The sequence below is a fragment of the Apteryx rowi genome, unplaced genomic scaffold (assembly GCF_003343035.1).
Source record: "Apteryx rowi isolate R43461 unplaced genomic scaffold, aptRow1 scaffold_48, whole genome shotgun sequence".
Classification (NCBI taxonomy): Eukaryota; Metazoa; Chordata; class Aves; order Apterygiformes; family Apterygidae; genus Apteryx; species Apteryx rowi.
This window is the reverse complement of record NW_020450738.1, coordinates 1,855,609-1,878,009: the sequence shown is the minus strand read 5'-3', so window position 1 is coordinate 1,878,009 and position 22,401 is coordinate 1,855,609. Positions and strand designations below refer to the sequence as shown.

The following is a 22,401-nucleotide window of genomic DNA, read 5'->3' as shown; positions in this document are numbered from 1 at the left end:
TAAGCAAGCAACTCTTTTTTGTGGGAAGTGTACATTGAAATTTTCAACTTTTTGCTAAAAAAGTTTCCATTTTCATTTTTTTAGAAAATGAAAATAAAGAAAACTAAAGAAAAGTTCTATAAAGGAAAGGTTTCCACAGGAAAATAAAATTCTTAATATCACTATAAAAAAAAATTGTCTGATCAAATCATGCTCACCCCCATGAAAATAATACAATAAAACATTTGTAATTCATGACTACAAGCCCAGTCACTGAGTATCAGTCAGGAAGCTGGACAGGGGAATGCAGAAATTAACCAGTGATTAAACAGCACCGTATATACCATTTTCTTTCATAAATAAATATGCTTGTCCCTTTAGGACAAGTATACAAGGAAAACAATTTTGGCATCAATCCTTATCATTATTAGCTATAGTAAAATATAGTATAGCTAAAGAGCACGCAGATTCTGTCTCCACATAATATGAACTATGAGACTGAGTCTAAACCAGAAAAAATGTGCCACATTTTTACTTGGAAATTGATAATAAAATCTAAGATAAAGCGCGTGCTGATAAAAATGTAAAATAAAATACTCTTAGTAGTATCTTCCATAAAGTTACAAAACAATTGGTAACCAAGTGTACATGCTTGTAGCTTGCCTAAATAGGTAACATGTAGTCTCTACAAATTTTATTTCATCGTTACTTTTTGCTTTTATGTCTCATCCTTAACCTTTGCTACTGCTTGTTTGAAACTAATCTGGTGATATATGTTGGATCCACAAAAAACAGATTAATCACCTCAGAAAATTAATCGCCTAGCTCTCTGTTGTCTTCACAATGCCTCTAGAACACAATGAATTATTGAGGAAGGTCAGCTCATTTGCAACAAGACTCCTTCTCTGCCAAATGAGCCCATCTGATACTTGGAATAGGAGAGAGGTTTTGTGATTTAGTATATAAAAAGGCAATCTGATTTTTTGCAAGCAGTGGCATATACAGAGAAGCTTGGGAAAAATTACAGCTACTTGGCTTCCAACCTTAATAGCAACACTTAGTTGTTGTCATTGGTAATCTCAGAGCACTTCACAAAGAAGGTCAGGATCATTAACCCCATTTTACAGATGGGAAGTCTGAGGTTGAGAGAGAAGAACTGACTTACTGAAGCTGGTTTATGGTACAGCCAAACTAGAAATCAGGTCTCCAGAGACGCAGTCCAATGCCCTCACCACTCAGCAACCAATCTTCCTTTACCTGTCACCGTGATAGGAAAAAGCATCAGATCAAGTAAGAATACGCATTTCTGTATTTATTTTTTCAAGTAAATTTAGCACATTCTACATTTTCAAAAACAAAAACTATTTTTAAGCAGCGTCAAGAGCTACTGAACAGGGTCAATGTTAATGCATCTAACAGCCAGGTGATTTAATGAGTCAGTTCAATTAAAAGAAGATGTAACAGGAACAATATCCAATGCTAAGACAAAGCTAATGCAAGTTGGCTCTTTTTTCTATAACTTACAGAATGTATCACCTGAAGAATCCCTGGCGCTTGACTAGATGTCTGATACAGGAACTGCAGAGCAGCCACAGACTAAGCCTGCCGAGGTAGCACTATCAACAGGCTTGAAACACTGTCTGCAAAAAAAAAAAAAAAAAAAAGCAAAAGGTGAGAAATACCTCCCTTAACCCTTACCCTTACCTTCATTCTCTTCCCTTCCGCGCCACAACTAAGGCTCATACAGAGTGTAAAATTTAAATATTTTGACCAAAATCCTCAACCAAAAAAATTTATTATTTTCTGTGTTTCCAATATGGCAACTAACAAGCAGAAGACAAACTATAAGCAACTTCTAATTAGAAATTATTTTTAAAACTAAGAAAACTCTTGGTTGAACTCCTGACAGTTCTCTGTTAAAATTTTTAAACAGAGAATAACCTAGTCCAGAAAGTATTTTTCTCTAGCGTGTAGAAAAAGAAATCACTAAGAGTAAGAGTTTAATGGATCAGACTCCAAAAATGGAGCTTGTAAATTCTATTACAGATGATGATCAAAGTAAGGAAAATATATTCAACACTATGAATTATTCTTAGAATAAGGGTAAGCATAGAAATCATGTGGCCTGATTTATATCTAAATTATATCTGCTCTGCTTGGATTATCTCCACTACAACTGACTGGGGGATGGGGGGCTTTTAAGCATTTAAAATGATGGCTAAGATCAAAAGAGAAACTGAAAACCTTACTTTTGGAAGCATAGTTAAAATTATGTTCTAGTTAGAGGCAGAAATTGAGAATAACTCCACAGAAATCAGAGTAATTCTGGATTGACATCAGTGTAAATGAGACTGGAAACTGTCCTATGTACCTACACTAACATCGGTACATCCTTTCATTCTTCCTTACAATGGCATTTGTTAAGAGTTTAAATTTTACCCTTACTTTAAGTAAGTATATTTTCTGTAATAATCCACTATGCTGTAGTACTGTATGGTTTTATCATTACTACTGCTCGCAATGTTCCTGATTCCTTAATCTGCTCTGGTTAATCTGTTCATTTCACAGAGGTTATGGATATTAAATGTGCTGACTTAACTTTGTCTAAAAGCCTCAGAATGCAATTATTCTGTTTTCCCTTAACCTCCCCCCTTTTTTTTTTAAACTAGTCATGGCTTTTGGGGGGTCATGGTGACCCAAAAATCTTCAAGTTGGTGTGTAATCAATAGCATTTTCTCACTTTTTGGACTGTAAGACAGCTTGCCGAATATTAACAACGCATGAGCTGATCAGTCATGAATAAATAATTGGCCAGTCAACTTCACTGTATCATGCCAATGGCTGATTGGAGGGATGAGTCCTCTCAGATGGAAAAATTCTGAATGATGAAAGGCAAATGCCAAGTACTCTTGGTTCTGAATAAATAATTTTCTTTCCACATGAATATAGGAAATTAGGTGAATAAGAACTTTTTAAAAAATGTGTATGGAAACAGAAATAAGATGTCCTGTTTGCAAAAAAGGTGCAAAAAACTGAATCCCTAAAGCTACAAATTGAATTTCATTGATATAGTCATGACTGCACCCTTTTTCTTTCATTCCAATTCCAAAGGAAAGAGAAAGATCATGTAACAGAGAAAGAGAAACAGAGCATTACGGATAGAGACAAAAAAAGGAAAGATTAAGTTTAGCAACACTGATTAACTTTCATTAAAAAACAATAGCCCTTAATGACATGATTATTTCAATGATGGGTTCCATAACACTACATAGGCAGATCAACTAACAGACAAAATGATGATTTAGTATTTAAGTGAAAGTTACTAAATTATTATTTCTACTGAAAAGCAACTAACTAGCGACTTTTTTGCTTAAGGCATTCTGTAATTTAGAAATAGTGTATGCGTAATGAAATATCGTAAGAATATCATACTCCTTATACATCAGTTTTGACAGTTTCTTCTTCTCCACTGACAGACACATAGGCAGATGCACAACACACACTCAACAGCATGTAGGTCAGGGCACTGATTTCAGATGTGGAAAACCACGTTCAGATCCCTCCTCCATCTGCATCTAAATTGTCTCAGATGAAAAAAAGGCAGAGCACGAACCATAGATTCCAAATCACAGGACAAAACACATTTTCTGAGGTTTGAGAGAGTAGCTGAGTGTTTTATTTTCACCCTTTAATTCCATTGCAAAAAGATACATTTCAAGCCCTAAAATTCCCTACATTGCTAAAATGTTCCCTTCTGTATTTGCTACAGAATACATGCTTTTCTACTAACTTGTCACATGCTTTCTGCAAAAGCTATTACAAAATCCACTTGACACTGATTCTGCTCTAGCCCTTAGAATTTATGTAATTTTTAGACAAAAGTCATAAGAATGAAGTAATATCATATGGAAATTTATACTTTTTTACTGATGTTTTTTCTTGTACAATGTAGACAATAGTAACAAACTGTAGCTACACTGCCAAAACTCTATACATTAAGCTATACGGCATCATACAAGCATTCTGACTAGGCAACCTTATCTAACTGCATGATATGATACTATTTTTTACAAATACTCTGTAGATAATTCTTTCTTTTTTTTTTYCTTTTACAATTCTGYGAATTGCCTGTAACATGTTATACAGAAGAATCCATAAAAATTCTTTTTCAGTGAAGGGAACAGACCTGAATATTCTCTGGATATGACACTGGTATTAAGATACTAAGGAAACTGCTTGTCAGACCAAGTCTGAAATTTCCATTCATTCTTTAAAATGAAGACGAATAATACCTATCAAAGGCAAACTGATTCAATCAGAGGACACTTTAACATGAATATTATATAACCAATTATCTGTATTGTCTCGTAAAATTTCTTTTTATCTCTTGCTCTTTTCAATGTATCACTTCACATTGTCATTGACTTACGTAATACCGAACGCAAGAATGAAAGGGCAACTGTTTTTAGAGACACCTCTACATCCCTGTTACAACTGTAATCATAGTGCTATGGCTGGACAATTGAAATCCAAATAACACCTGAAGCCAAATACTCAACAATTTGGCAGATTCATATGATTTCACTGCTAACATAAGCAAATAATCCTTACACTTTCTAATTCCACAATGACTTTTAAGTATATTCATCTGTTGGTGTGCATACCTCTATGGACCTGTGATAATAGCTCTGGAGCACCTCCTGGTAGTAACAAGCAAAGTCAGGATGACTCCCTGTTTCAGATTTCAAGTAACAGTGAGCCACAGCTGTGTCAATGATGGCCTATGAATAAACAGATAAAATCACCTGAAGATCTTATGTCCTGCTTCCACTGAGTACCGAGTTACTACGGTTCCATCCATGCCTCTCCAGCTTGCTCAAGACCTTAAAATATGTATTTTATTATGTACGAATATGTATATACATTTTATTATATATGATATGCATTCAGTAAGCCCAGGAGACAGAGAAGTCACCATAAAATCCCCTTAATTTCAATATTTGGAAGGAAACAGATCACTGGAAAGAACACTGTAGCAAACAGAGAACATTCTGTGTTGCCAATTGTCTTTTTTATCAACTTTAGTGGGCTTAGAATCAGGCCTTCAGGAATTTAAGACGGCAACAGCAGACTACTCATTGGTTTCTTAATTGAAGGATCAGAACCTGCAAGGTCTAATAAAACGCTTTCTTTTCATCTCTGATTTTTGTGACTCTATAATTCCACTTTTAAATGTAACATCTAAAAAAGAATTATTAAAGCAATTTAAAAGAAAAGAAGATGGAGCAAATATATATGTGGGGGGGTGTATACGCACACGTAAGTCCTAGTTCATTTCATTTATTACATTAGACAGACACTTGAGCATTTGGAGAAAGAGTAAAAGGCAGAGATACCTGGAATTATAGTTACAAATAATTTCTCTCCCACTGGAGAAAATAAAGAACATACAGAAGTTAGGAGAAAAACATTTTAATTCAGGTACTGCTTGAGACTAATTTGTGTCAGGCACTGCACCAAAGAAWGTAAAGAGGAAAAGAATAATAGCAGGGAAGAAAACCAATCACAATAATCCAAGAAAATGTACTGTTCATTGCATGAGGTGCCATTTCACTCTGCCTTTCCCTCCTCTCCAGATGTTCTGCTGTCAGCTAGGAGGACTGCTCAAAACCAATCCACTATATTTAAAATACTCTTTATTCACCTGAATAAAAATTTTTAAGCACTCATTTTTCTTTGTTTGCAGCAGAATATGAAGCATGAAGTTGCAGTAGAAATGCAGATAAGTAGTATTTATTTATCACAAATGGAAGCACAACAACTTAAACTACGAAGTACGGAAGAACATCCTGTTGTGTGATCAGTAAAAAACATTTGGAGGAACTGTAGCAGCAATTGCCTTCTAGACATCAGGAAAAAAATTGCTAGTATCATACTTTGAATAGTGTATTTTTCTCTCGCAACTCTAGCTGACCAGAAAAGCAAATGAGTAAAAATTACTTTTCACAGAACAGCCGTACCCTACAAATTACATTTTGACACAGGCCCTTCACTATAGCAGCTACTCAGCTCCTTCAGGCATGTCCTATGTACAGTAGCTAAAAAAAGGGGGCAGATGTTTTTTACACTGAGCTGAACTAACTGGTGACAATGGGAAGWAAGTGCATTTAGCCTTTCAGGAAGATCACAAGATCAAACTCTCAATGGCTGAAGAAACCCTACCTGTTCTTTCTGTGTCAAAGAAGAATGAAAGGTTTCCCCTAAAAAATAATTTGTGAATATATCTATAATCCAGAATGATCTTCATTCCTATTTACGTGCTAGCCATCTCCCAGAAACAACCTATCAGCCCTGTACCTGTTGAGTATTACTCTATTCTGAAAGTAGTTTCAGTGAAGTTGTACCTCAATATATCATATTCCAGAAGAATATTTGGCCCTAATCAACTCTCTAGCTCTGGCATGCTGGGCCTGGGTTCACGGCCAGACCCAGGCATGCCCACGTCTGGGCAACTGCTGGGCATGACTCAGCCACTCCTGCTGCTCAGGGCTTAGTGCAAAGGACAGGTGGGTGCAGGAGCTAGAAGAAAGCAACCGCATGCTTCAGCTTGGTCTCTCATCCAGACAACTGGGGGACCAAGGCCCCGTGACATACCATGATGTGGCGTCCAGATCTTGCCGATAACAGTAATCCCAGAGTAAACGTTTGGTGCTGTACTTACGCTCAGTGCATTTTAGAGCACATTAAATTGTATGGTCCTGATGCAGAGATCCTGAAATTCACTGATAATCTTTTCCTAGTAAAGCTGGTAAAAAAAACAGGGTGGGAGTGGAGGGAAGATTTTTACCCAAAATGAAAATTCAATTCAAATCAGACGTGAGTTTTTTTCTTATAAAAATCTCTTTCGAAGGCTCTTTCAATGGAAACTATTTGGGATAAATTACAAAACAGATGAGGAAAGGCTGTCAGAAACAAAAAAGAAGTGTTGCAAAGAAAGGTGTTTGAGTAACCTTCCACACTAGCATTTCACTTATGTAACACTCAGCTTATACATTCCTAAGTGACAGGAAAACTATGAGTAATGTTTAGTATAGAACACAATGAAATTAGAAGTCTGACACTTTAAACTGATAAGAGGATTTTTTTCATACAATGGATAATTAGACTGTGGAATTCACTGAGGCCAATGAATTGCATCCAAAAACACACATTGCTTGAAGGAACTGCACTGGTGCATCCTTACATGTTATAATGAACAAAGCATCAAGAAGACAGACTAAATCTCACTCTCTAGGACTTCAGCCAATTTTTAAATATTAAACATCCAAATGAGATCTATGTTTTCCTGCTCTTTCCTGCTGCAGGTCTTCCTAAACAGAAGTATCTGAAAACAAGATACTGACTATTTGAATCTCTGGTTCAACCCACTGTGATAGTACCTGTGAACCCAGATGGGAGGCATAATAATATCTTTAGCAACGATATGAAAGGGCTTTTCTCACTTTGACATTTTTTCTAATGTATTTATTATAGTGTAGACTTGAAAGGTTAAGAAAAAGTATTATCACATGAATCTGTAAGTAATATTACATTCATTTAAAGTACCGTTATAATTTATGTTCATGAGGCCTAATGCAATGATCTGATAATGTTCTGTAGCATTGTGGCTCAAGTTACTATGGTATCAATGAGTTCAGTGTTTCCACAAAGTACCTATGAAAACACAGAGCTTACTGCCCTTGAATGCCTTTGAATTCGCATTCTTTCTTCTATTACTATCTTACTCATATAGTTAATTCCAGGCAAAACATCCAATATTCTAACACTAACAGGACACATACGGCAGAGAACTGTAACAAGACCTCAGCCCTTGAAAACTGGTCACTTCTATTTAGGTTTCAATTCAAGGAGCTATGAGGTCAAATAAGAAACTCTTACTGAATTCCAAGGATCATCACCTTTTCTTAAGAAAATATCTAGACCCTTATGCCTACTCTCAGACTTCGTAAATCAAACCTATGTAACACACCGCTGCAAGCATATGTGATTCTAAATAAGCATCAACTCATAAGTGACTGTGAACTGTGTTCAGCCCAGTTTCACACTAATGGCTAATAATGATTTATTAATATTATGGTGGAGTCCTGGCTTTCTTCTGAGTCCAATAAGCCTGCTGGAACATCATCCATACTTCAGGGAATTGGAGCACAGTAACACCTCTTGCAGGAAAGACACTCCCCTAGGATTCACGCACACTATCTGCTAGGATGTAAGGTCATGATTTAGGATTTGAAAGGATGTACAGTTTAAAGTAGCAATTGACTCCACTTGTGGAGTCTCTCTCACTCACAGGAGAACCACAGAATCTCTAGGCTCCCAGGCAGTTAATAAAGGCAGAACCACTACAGATAGTAAATTATTTCTTTGCAAGATATTAAAGAAACTAATTCTACCAAAGGCAACAAGGCAGATACCTCCCAGGGAAGTAACAGTGGGAGAACAATTTCATATCCTTATCTTTTATGTAGCTTCAAAAGGTGTCTTTTGAAGTGATGAAAAAGCCTTTGAAATAACCAGCTAGCTATGCAGCAAGAAGTTTAACAGTTGCAGATATGCCAGAAATGGGATCAAGTATTAAGTATGATATCATGCCCTCAGCAGCCTTACATTGCCAAAACCAGAGGAATGCCTCAGGTCTTCCCCAGCATCTAATCAATTACCCATCCCAAGAACTGATCAAGTTAAATTGTTATTTCACACTGAGAAAAAGATGCAAAAATTGCTGAAAGCTGATGGGCATTTGACAGAATTGCTCATATTATACATAATTTTAAAAAATATCCCATTTCTGAAGGCTACATTTTGGAAGTTTCCTGATCATTTTTGTTCATGCTTCAAAATACAAAAATACTGGTCAACTAAATACACTGGGACAATCTCTGTGCTCAGTTACGCCCAATGTTAGTATGTTTGTGTCTTACACTAGATTACACAGTCCTATGAGACTATTTCTACTCTCACTTCACAATTTTGTGTAACAAAGGTATGTCACATCAAAACAGTATGCCATAAAAACTGCCTCTAGCAAGTGTCTAGAGTTATAGACAGGAAAGTGCTTTCAGTCAACACTACTTCTGACAAGACCCTTGAAAAGGAAAATAAAAGTGCTTCAAGGAAGAGATTCTTCTGAGCAGCCCCCTACAACAACAAATGCTGCTAGAAAGTGTTTTTCTAGAGTCCTGCTGCAGGCAAATGACTTCTGTGCAGTGAAGAAACCTGTTACCTTGCAACTCTCTTGCAAATACAGTAAAAAGATTAATTTAAATAAAAGAGGCTGGCAGAAGTGGTAGCTTTTTAAAACTACAGGCTGAGCCTCAAGAAGCCAGTAACAGATGATGCAAGCCTACTGCACTACCCCAGTCATGCCTACCAAAAGCTTTTATGAGTCTTGGTACAGCTATTCTCTCAGTACTTCTTCATACACAAATCCTAAAGAATCCTTTACCACAGGAGTCGTCTGTAGTGATATGCCTTTTCATTTGTTTCAGGAATAGCTAGATTGTAATTCATTTCAAACATATGAAAAACAGAAAAATGTAATTTATTAATCAAATACAGTCACCCAGCATACTTGTGGAATTTTTTATTTTTTAATCAGAAAGCATTTATTAGAAAATTTGACAGGTATTATTTGTTCTATTGCTTTGTTTTTACTTGTATGTATTGTATTTGTTTTTAATTTAAGAGGTTGAAAGAGACTGAAAATACCAGGATAATCATCACTCCAAATTATACCTGGCACAAATACATCAAAGTAGGAACAAGGCAGAAAAAGAAAAGTTAGAGAAGAAAAGCAGAAGAAGGAAGAAAAAACAAATAAAAGAAAACATAGGGCAATTCTAAATATGCAGTTCACAGCACCAATTAGACCCACCCACAATGCATGTAAAGAATTTTGCATTTTCTCAGTCGCAGGGGCAAGAAATGTAAATTGGTAAAGTAAATAAAGTCCCTACTTTTTGTGACCACTTCTTTTTTATAGCTTGGCAAAAATGCAAATCAACAGGAAGATTTTCACCAACTCCAACACAGAGGGCATGGGGGGAGATGGGCATAGATAGTTAATTTTTCAACAAAATAATGTTCCAAAAATATGTTTAAAAGTTTATTTCTGACCATAGAAGTATTTACACTAGAAATTCCCCTACCTCAATATTTTTGGCTATAATTACTAACTGTATTTGGCTACTAATTTGCTACTGGTTTTAGCTGGCCCAAAACTTAATTTGTAATGGATTTATTCACCCTGCTCTAATTCCCAGTCTGTGGTGAAAGTTCTCAACTGTAAAAACTTACTTGTATGAGAGCCCTTCAAGTCAAAAGGAAAGGAAGGGTATGGTTCCAGTCAATGTATCAGAATATGATTTTAATTACTGAGCAAATATAAGTCTGCATGATAATTGGTTGAGTCTTTAATTCTTTAATAGAGAGCATACGCTAAACACTTCCTCTGCAGGGCATTTCACTAGAAAACTAATGATTTTTTTCTGCAAAAACAAAGCAGAAAATATGGGGAATTCATGCAGAGAACACATACCCCTGGGAGACAGAGGTGGGAGGCCGGGGATTAGGCAGACCTAGAACTAAATGATCTGGATTTTCCCCATCCTTCTGGCCACCTCTTGCTATGACGAAGAGCCACATACAATATTCCTGGTTTTGGCCAATCCCTTTGCTGCAACATCCATACACTCAGGTGCTTGTGAAGTTGTCTGATAACCTACTGAATCATTTTGAATTGGTGCTAGGAAGATGACTTTTGCATTAATAAGCAATAACCATGAATCAGGGTCAGGCTGAGTTTTCCAGCTGTGTTTTAAGCTACATAAATAAACGCAATCGAACTGTTTGTTCAAAATCCAGGGAGGCTGACATTCTCATGACAACAGCACAATGAGAACAAGCAGCCGTAACAAATAGGACAGTGCTGAGCATCCTTAAATGGCAAGAATCCTCCTGCCATAATTAAAGCTTTGCATGACTAACTGATGAACAGTAGATATCAAAGCAGCTATGTACCATTCTGCTGATAAAGGATCTTTTCTTGTGGCACTAGCTAAGGGCTGGAGGAAGGAGGCAGAAAATGAGGCTGTAAGGCGAAGTCTTCATTGCAAGCAAATCTAAAAACAAAAGCAAATCTCGCAACACCCTCAGTGCTATACACAAAAGAAAGGAACCAGAGGCCAGCTCTGAAACAGAACTGATGTAATTAACAGTGATGTAGGTTAGCATTCATGCTATACAGGTATGCTGTACTGGCTGCCCTTTTGCTATAAATCGCTATTTGTGCACTACCATTGATACTCTCTGGCTCGCTCTGCCATAGTGCATAGATGAGTTTAGCAGAAGAACGACTTCAGACAGAAACCTGAAGTACACCAGGGGAGACCTGTAGAAGATGAAGTCATACTCTCATAAATAGCAAAGAACCTGAATAATTTCTAAATCTACCTTGGAAACAGCGTGAAGATGGTAAGTCAAGAGCTTAGGTTCTGCTCTGGGCTCAGTAGGAAAGGTTCTGTTGGAACTGTAAAAATAGCTTCCAGGTGTGTAATACAAAGGAAGAACTACAGACAATCAAAGTTACTTTCCTGATCACACTTGCAGTGTTCCTTCCGTATTCCTAAGCATCTCTGTGAAGCTGAGAATGGGGAACTACTAATAGATGCAAGTGTAACCACAACTGACTGTACAAGTGCAAAGTAGCTCATCAGTGGAAGGGCTAAAGAGAGCAGCAAGTAGAAGATCAAAAAGTAGTGACTCTAAAACTGAGTACAGTCTTACCTGGAAAAATTCCCACTGTGAATATGCATAAGCTGTAATGGGCAAAAGTTAACATAATAAATCAGGTACTTACAACAGTTTTAGGAGAACATGTTCCCAGAATGGTTACCCTCTACAACTGCCTTATTTCATTTACGTGCATCTTTTTACAAGAGACTATGAAACACAGATCCTGCTCTTTTGTACTGCTCCTTTACATAAGCTACCCCACAGTCAGGCAGGTTTTGCTACACAGACGTTATTAAGAAAAATGCTTTTACCAAAGACGTTGTAGAACTTTTTTGAGAAATTGAACTCTGATAAGATTCACCAAACTGAATTTTGATCAGTACACGTATAATCAATATAAATTGTGACAGGGAAGCACAGCTGATCCCTCTAGGCAAGAGCCAATCACCAGCTGCCTAACCTCTTTCCTAAATTAATTAAATTAAATGCTAGAAAGATAAGTGCTAAGGGACAGGTCAACCTCTCTGCTTCAGACTTTTGAAGGCAGGACTGTCTGTTTCTGCTCCAGTTCATTGTACCAGAATGCTCCTCTAGAGTCGCATCACTGAGAATGAAAGCCAGAACACAGAAGAACTTACTCTAGCAAATTTTTACAGTCCTTTCCAAAAGGACTCATAAATGTTCCCCACAAGGAGCCTGAACCAGTTGCCCAGCATTCGCTCTGTGTTGCTGAGTGTTCTGCTTCCCAGCACTAACCAGCTCCCAAACACTTAGTTTGCACGCTTGGCAGTACTGCACGCAAGAAATCAGGCCCCATGTCTCTGTTTAAGTTGAGGACAAGGACTAATAGTGGTGAGGTTGGGACAGCTGGATGGAAGCAGCAGAAACACATGAGAGATGAAGACATGGGTTCCTGGTGTGGAAATGTGGGAAACATTATCAGCAGGGTGAAAGGACACAGGCTGGAGTTCCTAGTTTGGGGATGAAGGTGGAAAGGTGCAGGGCACTGAGCTGGGTTTCTGCTTTCTGGCTCACAGCCACATGAAAATCTTGAATTAAGCTTCTAGAATTAAGAGCTGGGTCTTCAAGTCACCTCTATAACTAGCCAGTCCTGTATTCCTCATGCACTAGAATCAATATTTGAATTCTTCATTAGACTCAGACTCACAGGGATTTTATTCACTCCAGTTAATTCTTGGATTTTGCCTGTCTAGGATCTTTTCTTACAAGCCAGACTCTCTTGCCCAGGTATGGGATTCTCTCAATCCAATCCATTAGGTCTATTTTGGAGAACATGCTACAACAAGGAGCCCTAGCTACTAACCCTCTGGCCAGCAACTCATTAATTTTACCAGGAGAGAGCACCTGAATTACTCAACTGCTTATTCTTCACTGCCTTCCCAACCTCCCCCCGCCCCCGCAATTCATGCCCAAAAGGCAGAGAAGGGTATCCTACAATTCCCTTGGGAACAGACTTAAAGAGTGACTCAACCTCTATTACAGCACAAAGAGCCTCTGCTGACACTGTGCTTCTTACTAGGGGATCTCTGGAGAGCATGGCACAAGGCCTATCTGGGAAATGGCCTGTGAACTACTCTTCTTCAGAGGTACCTCCAGGGAGAGGAAGAAAGATGATGCAGATGGAAGATGAAGGACTCAAAACGGGGAACTGTGGGATTAATTCTAGTGGTTTTCCCATGACGAGAACCTGCAGCATGTGAATAGGTTCTAGATATGCTGTAGCAAAGGTTGGATTTCAGCAGAGCTTCTATGTCTGGAGGTGGGGGGCTGCTCCTTGGCATCATGTTAGCTGAAAAGACCTAAGAAGCATATAGAAATGGCCAGAGTTAGAGTCATCCAAATTAAAACTGCAGTGAAGACCCAACTATTAAAGTGCAGGCACCACTTCCACAGGGTAAATACAGCAGGGAGAAAATGACACACAGGAATACTTCATTTTTGTACAAAACTTTTGTTTAAAAAAATGTAAAATGTGTCATTTCTAATAGAGCTATTGAAATAGCTCCCACTACTGTGATACAGTCAAAAGGAAATCTCTGCTGATGACAAGTAGTAGCTCTAAATAGCTGAAGCATGGAGCAGATCAGCGCTAAAACACATTTTCTCCCTGAAGACTGCAGCCTATCAAATAACACAGGTTTGTTGGTTGAAGCCCCTTGCAATCAAACCTTGCACAGAGCATTGCAATCTCTATGCCAGCTGCTGTTAACATATTAACAAGAAAACTGATTTCTTGGATGTGAAAAAATCAAGTATTACTTTTACCCATTTACCTTTTTTCTACCAATATAGAAATCACTGGATATAAAAATATTGTTTACTCAAAACAATAATAGTACTTAGTGTGAAATAAATGCAAAAAAGTAAAAAGAATTCAAAATATACATGTTTTTTGAAAAGACACAAAGAAAATAAACCTCTGCTATTTTATCCATATTTTAAAAAATCTATATACAGGGCTGCACGGTGTTCACACGAAAATCATGTCTGCTGGATATGCAAACAGATTTTCAGGCACCAAAGTTAGTGCTGTAAGAAAAAGGTAATTACATTTTAATTTTATAGATGTTTCTTGGTGTTAGCAGTATATTACAAAATGAAAAGAAAAACCAGAGAGCGTCATTTCTTTATCTGAAAGAGGTCACTATTTCAAATCTGTAGTTAACAATGGATAAAAGGAAAACATGTTCTAAATGAAAAGATAGTAGCAGAAAAGAGGATCTGAAAACAGCTTTAATAAAAAGCAGTCTCAGCCTTGAATATTCAGCTAAGCCATTTAATTAGTCCTGCAAAGATGGGGCAAAAGGGCTATTTAAAAATGAAGCCCARGAATGAAACTTAAAGAAAGGCAAAATAAAAAAATCTCCCAACAAGAAAAGAGACGAGAATTCYTTTTCCTGGTGGCTCTCTGCACAGCTCCTGAAAGCGCCTGCTGCTGACAACGAATGGAACAAAAGGGAGGCGGGAGAGGGGAGAGGAAGAGGTGTTATCTTACCAGCCGATGGAGCTCATCACTCCACTCCCTTTATGACGCTGGCAACTCACAAGCCTATAAATTGTGCCTTGGCTCATGATCCCCTTCAGCAAAACCAAAAGCAAGAGCAGGCTGTACAGAGGAGCAATGGGACCTTCTTCTGCMCACAAGCAGTAGCTCTCTTCATCCAGCCAGTACAATATTTTTCAGGGTTTGAACAGCATAGCCAAAGCTTTTTTACACAGCTCCCTCCTTCCCAGCATGCTGCTCTTACTGTGCTAACTTGCTTTTTTCTTTTTTTGTTTTCCTTATCTGTTGGGGGGGATTTTGGAGGGTTAGAAGRAGGAGGCGGGAGAGACTTTTTATCCCTGGAAGAGAGGAAAGAAACATCCAAGATGACTTCTGTCCCCACAGCCAGTGGAAATGTGAACGCAAGCAGCAGGTGGGATGTAAGCCTTGCTGAGTCGGGCAATCTCTGGGAAGAGGCACAGGGAGCTGGAAATGCTTCTCCCCCTGTAGCATCCTCAGCAGCCAACTTCTCCAATCAGTTTGTACAACCCTCTTGGCGCATTGCCCTGTGGTCTCTGGCATATGGCGGGGTGGTGGCAGTGGCCGTCTTCGGAAATCTCATCGTCATCTGGATCATCCTAGCTCACAAGCGCATGAGGACAGTGACCAATTACTTCCTGGTGAACCTGGCCTTCTCAGATGCCTCCATGGCTGCTTTTAATACACTCATCAACTTCATCTATGCACTGCATAGCGAGTGGTACTTTGGAGAGGCTTACTGCCGCTTCCACAACTTCTTCCCCATCACAGCTGTCTTTGCCAGCATCTACTCCATGACGGTGATTGCAGTGGACAGGTGAGAAAGCAGAGGAAAAGGTTTGGGGTGAGAGGTTGAGATCAGATTCTCTGCTAAAATAAAAATCAGATAACACGCAGTAAGCGATGAGAAGCAGAGTCCTCAGTAGTTCATCAGTTGTATTCTTGTCTACTTCTTCAAAACCTCTCCCTAAAATGTTTGTTTTTTTTTTTCTTCCTGTCTTTGGTCTGTCTCTCTCCTTCAGCCTTTCATTGGTTTTACTCTTGCTTTCTTTTACACCCCTCTCTGTTTGACTTCAGCTGCTCTCTGTGCCCCCATCTTTTAATACTAATTCTGTGACAGCAGCCATTGCTCAGTGTTGCTTTCCCCACCTGCCAAAACAATCTCTGTTCCTCAGTCAATGTCATCTAATTCATACTGATGAGGAGTTACAGAGATTGCAGGTTTAGCAAGAGGATTTCAAACTTCCCTCCTCTTTATATCTCTGCAGCTGGCAGAAGCATTTGCCTCCTCCTCAGAAACCACTTCAGACTCTGTTTTTAACAGCTCCTCTCACAGGCAGCTGTGAGCCACTTTGTTTCTCCTGGGTTTAACTAAAGACACTATTTACATTACCGTACCGAGAGGTGCATACCCAGAGGTGTGGCAAGAACAGGTATTACAGGGTTTCAAAGTGTTTGATTTTTTTTTTGATTACTGGCAGCAAAGCAGTCTTTGTGACTGAAAGAAAACAGGACAGGGACAAATATTACCTTTATGCTAATGACAATAATGGAATAGGACAGCTCTAGTCTCTGTAGAGCAAAGGGTAGACAAAGTTGTCAGATTTCCAACAGAGATGCTTTGATGGACCATCTTTGTCAGAAGCTGCTGTGGCTCTCTCCTAAGAAATTTTCCCTTCTTTATGATTATTTTCACGTGCTGTACTAGAAAGATAACTTCCCACATGYTTCAGAAATCCAAGCAATTCCTGAATTTTCATTCAGAGTAAGATTGCTTTGTACTCCAGGTCTCTTTTCTTTTTAGAAATGCATTGAAATTACTCACAAAACTCCTTTCTAGATGTTAAAATCATGTTATATATCTTGCCTGAATTGACTTGGCAGAGCTGCAGCACTTTTAGGAGATGGTAGTTAGGACTTTTATGAGGTTCAATCCATTTTCCGAAACTTCATAAATATCTTGTTTCCAGGTGCAAAGATTGGGAAATATGCTGTTGTGCCTTTCTCTGTGCTATGGACAAGGTCATAATAACGCTCTTATTTAGCTCTACTAGTTGCTAATTTTAGTTGGAAATTTCAGGTGCCATTCTTGGCCATATGAATTTCTCTTCTGTAAAGCTAGAAATGAAAGAGGAAATGAGATTCTTAACAGCTCTTCTACTTTTCTGCTCCTGGAATAGGGGAGGACAGGATGAGAACAGAGCACTCTCCTCCTGCTGGTGATGCATTTTGTTCCCAATTGTTCCTTTACATAAATAAATGAGGAGGCAGTGTAAAGCCATATCTTAAACCAGGCAAAGATTTCTTCAGTTGCTAACTCAGCTTTAGCTTAAGATTCTTGCCTAGTCTGACATTTTCAGAAAGATAAAAGGTTTTTAGCGGATGCTGAGGATGTAGCTGTTATTGTTGCAGAGGTCCTTGCCACCCAGCTGCCAGGATGTTCTGAGTAAGGCTTTTTGATTTTTCTGGCAAAACCACCCACAAAGGTGTAGTATGTACTACATGGAAAGTTTCTAAACATCCTAGGAAACTGGAAACAAAGGCAAAGTTGTTTTATATTATACTGTTTCCTGGGAAGGAGAAGGGTGCATTTCTGGAGTGAGGAAAGAGCAGCTCTGTTCCACACCAACTGCTTGAAGTGCAATGGTCAGATATAAATATACTGGAAATATTTTCATTGGTTTGACAGTATGAAACACTGGTGTTCAGTAGTGAATCAATTACTGCTGTTATTCCCTCTGATGACACTTCTCATCTCAAAATCTCCCAAAGGAATCACAGTTTCCACCCCACCACACCTTCTAAGCTCACCTGCCCCCAGACAAAGACAACTCCAAATCTTTCCTCAGGGGAGCAGAGTGAACATCGCCAAAGCCGGGTTTCATGTGGGCTCTCTGCAGTACTAACAAGCATCATTTAAAATAAACAGAAGAACATTCTGTCAATCTTTCCTGATTGAGACTGCCATTCCTTTTCTTTTTATATCAAATCACACCTGATGTGTTCCATACCTTTAACCACTTCCTGGCTACTTCTGCAGAACATTTCTGCAGAGTCAAAAGGTAAACAAAGAGTTAAGCTGGGAAGCTCTCTGAATGTACAGTCTACCCTATTCCAGAGCACAGATCTGCAGGGTGGACATTTTTTAAATCAGTTGCCATTTACCTTGCATAAAAATTCTGCCGATGCATGAGAAAGTATACCGTGCTTTAGGTTTGACCCAGTAAACTCATCCTTACATGTTCATAAATGACTAAAAAAAGCCCAATACTACAAACTAGGACCAAGCTACTGAGGGAAATGAAAAGATGGGATCAAATAAGATGGTTTTGCAATACAAACTTGTATCTCAAATACTGAAAAGTCATGGGTTGCAACTCACTAAAAATATGTCACAATATACTCTGTTGGTCATTTTTAGACCATACTAACGTTCCCAGAGTATGAATGAGTCACTGTGATCCCAGACCTCCCTAAGCAGAGTCATGGGCAGTGCAAGTTTCCCTTCACATCTGATTCTGTGCATGGGTTTCTAGAGGCCATGTTGTATACACTGTGTGCACTGTGAAATTACCGGGCTGACACACACTTTTGTGGAGTAGACAATTTCTGGCAGTTGGAGATGCTAGGTCTAGAGCTGAGGATGAAAGTATCCAAGATTACTGTACTACTCAATGTCTGACAACTTGGTCATTGAACATAGTCTCAAATTTATGTGGGTTTATTCACATTTCTGACCACCCCTTCTTGGTGGTCTTTTTCTCTTGTCTTCTGCTTCCTTTCCAACAGGCTGTTTGGAAGATGCAAGCTGTCTACACTGCAGTGTACTGCCAAGATGGCACGCTAGCTCTAACCAAGCCAACTCAAGTGCTAGAAGCAGCACAAGTTTTGCACTGTCCTGCTTCATAGGCATTCATTCACCTTCTGCTGCTCCTGTCCAGAGCTGCACAGTACCAGAGTTACATTGCTTCCAGTGCTCAGTATGCTTCATTTAGCTGCCTTACAGAGACACACTCTTACAAAACTCTCAGATATACCAAACGGGATAGTTTTGGAGCCAAAATCTCTGTGCCACTGGCAACTGCATGATCCTAATGGGTCACATGTTTTAACTCCACCTAGGAATCTCTTTATTGGCTGTGCATACAGTTACTTGGACACACTAGGCACAGTGACTTAGGCAGAATTTAGGCCATCTGGATCTGGCCATTGGTGGCCCATTGTCCCTTTCCACTAGTTCCTAGCATGCAGAAAGTGGTGGCACATGTGTTCTCACAATTCATTTCCAGTCCCAGGATTGCCTTGTTATATGAGCTGCTCTGTGTGCAGGCCTGGAAATTCACCACAGATATCTGAGGGTGAAAACAGTAAGTTTGGAGACAGTAATACAGCATGGAATAACATGCCTTTAGCAGAGCACTTAGTTTATTTTTATGCATTTCTTCCCTGTTATTACCACATCTGCAGTATGGYTTTCTCAGTTATTGTTCTCTCAGCAATTCCATAATGAGTTTCATATTTCATCAAGTTTAACTCTATGCAAAAACAACTGCTCTGAAATTAAACCAGGTATTCTCATGGTGACAGTCAGAAGTTGCTGATCTTATTCACACCTTCAAGTTCTTTTTGCCTTTTTTGCCTAGCGTGCAAGCAAATTTTTGGTCTTTGAAACTACCACATTGGTATTACAGCTCTTTATATGAGAAAGTAACAGAAAAGTCTCATGGTATTAGCGAATAATTTTGTGCCTTATTTACTCTTCATGGATTATACAGCTTTCCAGGACCAGGCATGCATGTAGTTTGCAAGATTCCTGGAAGAATAGTTTACATGTGCTATGCGAGTGTCTCTCTCTTAAGACTGACATATATACACAAATACATCACATAAGTATAAATAAAATCACATTTAGGATAGACCAAAATTCTGCATCACTGCAAGACAGCCTACAAGGGCTCCAAAGCCTACTGCTGTTCAGCACAGCTCAACACAATAGCATCAAAGTGGGGTGCTGGTATCAAAGGAAAGTCTTAAGTAAAATTTCTTTTAAAATTATCAAGAAAAAACTACAAAATTGGCTTAACCATTTCTAAAGATCAGATTCTGCCAGATGTTACCCATCTATCCTAGCCCTCTACTCTACAAAAATCCCAGCCTATTTTTCAGTTCAGCTATTTGCAGAGTCAAAACTACTGAAATATAAGAATGACAAAATAAAGCCAGTGTTAAAGGGAATTCCAATGTCATGCACCTTTTTTTTTTTTTTTTAAATCAGGGAACTTTCCTCACATATCTTAAAAACATGATTGTGTTGATGTAAATTCTGGAGGTGTTACAATTTGTTGCCTCAGTGAGCCATAAATAATAAGAAGTCACATAATTCAAATCAGAAGACTATCAAAGTCAGTCACCATTTTTCTAAATTAAGATTTGATCATGTCCCAAAGTCCCATTATGATTTCAATAATAATTTCATCTTTTTTCTTTTTTTCTGGTCCTCCTGATAAAATGAAATGCCTTTTTTCCTGCCCCATAGAAAGGTACAGAATTATTTAATTCTCTAGTCCAACAGAGCTATTATGAAACTTTCTATGTTGTGTTTATTCCACAGAATTTTATCTGCAACTGTGTTTTCAGGAGGAATAAGACTATTAAAATTAGAGCTAAGAGAGAGGTATATTAGCACTCGCACTTCTGTTACCCCAATCAGCTTGTTTAAGTATGATGGCACAGCATTATGCTGGTGACAAACCTTAGAAACATCCAAACCTGATGGATTTTTTTGAAAATTTGCAGCCACAAAGTGACAGAATCAAACAAAGAATCAAAGAACCAAACAATCTACAGCAGAATCAGAAAGAGAACCCGAGATCCATGGGCCCTACCTTCTCTTTCCCAGCACCCTTATACTCATTTTGTTGAACACCAATCAAACTCAGAATCAAATTAATCTTCACTAACAAAATATTAAACAAATATAGAATCTCCATGTTTTAGAATAAGATTGAGTCATGATAGTATAGTTTCTGCTTCTTTTTGGCTGCTCTTCTCATTTCTTTTTAACAAACTTCCTTATCTAGTTCCCCTTTTTTAAATTAGATACTACCGTAGCAGGTTTTTTTTTCTTTTTTTAATCTTCTGAAGTCAGAACAGATCTAGTTTCCTAGATCTTAAGTCAGACCCTGAACACTGTTTGGGATCAACTCAAGAACTGCTTCTCTGCTTGCAGGCTACTCCTTGTAGTAACGGCTCCATAAAGCAGTTAATGTTGTCTGAAAATGCATTTTATGTATGATGTCATTGATGTCTTCTATTAGTACTGCATTATCTGCCCTCGAAGCCTCTCATTTCCCTGGCATGTCACCATTATTGTTGCCAATTAGCTGAATGTATAGTTTAACTTTCTCTAGTCATGATTGAAATTTCAAACCATAAAATTCTGTATTGTTTATCAATACATTTGTTTTATCTGACTTGATTTTAAACTATATTTAAAATTCAGTTTTATTCCTCCTCTGACATGATCTACTCTCTCTTTTATAGAACCTTAATATTACAATGTCCCATGGGTTACATTCTTTCTACGTAGTTTCAGGTATGCCAGATATCCACATTCAAATATCCATATTCAAAACTTGTAATTTTAGTTTCCTGACCTTATTTTTTTAGACTTCTAGTATGTATACAGAAGTTCACATATATATGGGTTAGTTTTCTATTTTTCAGGACCATTATTCATTTACTGATGGTTGTTAATGACCCTTCTATACAGCCAGTCCTTATACTTCCTAAGTATAAGTCCTAAGTAGTAAGATACAAGCCTGTAACAGCACATAGTCACAGGCATAAACACATGATCCAATTTATGAAATGAAACCTAAATTTGTCGTGTGTACATGTTCAGATACTCAAACTATCATTTAGGCTCTTCAAACTCTTTAAGCATATGCTGTCAGAATGGTTATTATCACAGTGTAGCACTACAAGCCCTTAAAAGGAATCTGCTATTGAAATTCTGAAGAAAGCAGCTTGCACACAGAAAAATGTGTTATCTTACCAGCAGGATACATTTTGGCATCTGTCCCTGCATGAGTTTCTATTCCTGGGACAAATGGCTCAAGGCCTTCATGTGCCATAAACATTTCAAAATCAACAATCCTGTCAAACTGTACTCCAGCATCTTTGCTGTAGAATAACATTATCTGAACTGGGAGTTAATAGCCTGAGTGTTACCTATCCTGTGTGCTCAGAATACACTGAAGTATATGGAAATGTGTATGTGAACTAATTACCTCAAATATGTTTAGTAGGCTAGAATATGGGGTGCCCAGGGCATGACCCCATGTTGTGGTCATACAGTAGTGATGTCAGGAAAAAAGGCACACCATGAACATGTAAATTGATACTTTTACTCCTGTACATGTGCTTAGTACCACGTTTTCTGTGCTTGGCTCACCACTGCACAAAGGAAGTTGAAGAAATGGCAGGGAGGAAACCTGCATCATGCAGCCAGCTGCCATCACATGCGCAGAGCTCAGCTCAAACAGGGCTTCAGCCTTTGGCCTCACTCACCCCCCTTCCCTCAA

The 22,401-nt window shown here is 38.3% G+C and overlaps 1 protein-coding gene across 1 annotated transcript in view; it reads left to right on the top strand.

Annotated features, from left to right (window-relative positions):
- The first annotated feature begins 15,162 nt into the window (after positions 1–15,162).
- Positions 15,163–22,401, top strand: part of TACR3 (tachykinin receptor 3) — a 41,429-nt gene continuing 34,190 nt past the window's right edge. The window contains exon 1 of the mRNA XM_026078447.1: positions 15,163–15,632. Within this exon, the coding sequence (XP_025934232.1) occupies positions 15,163–15,632 (470 nt within the window). The remainder of the gene's footprint in view (positions 15,633–22,401) is intronic.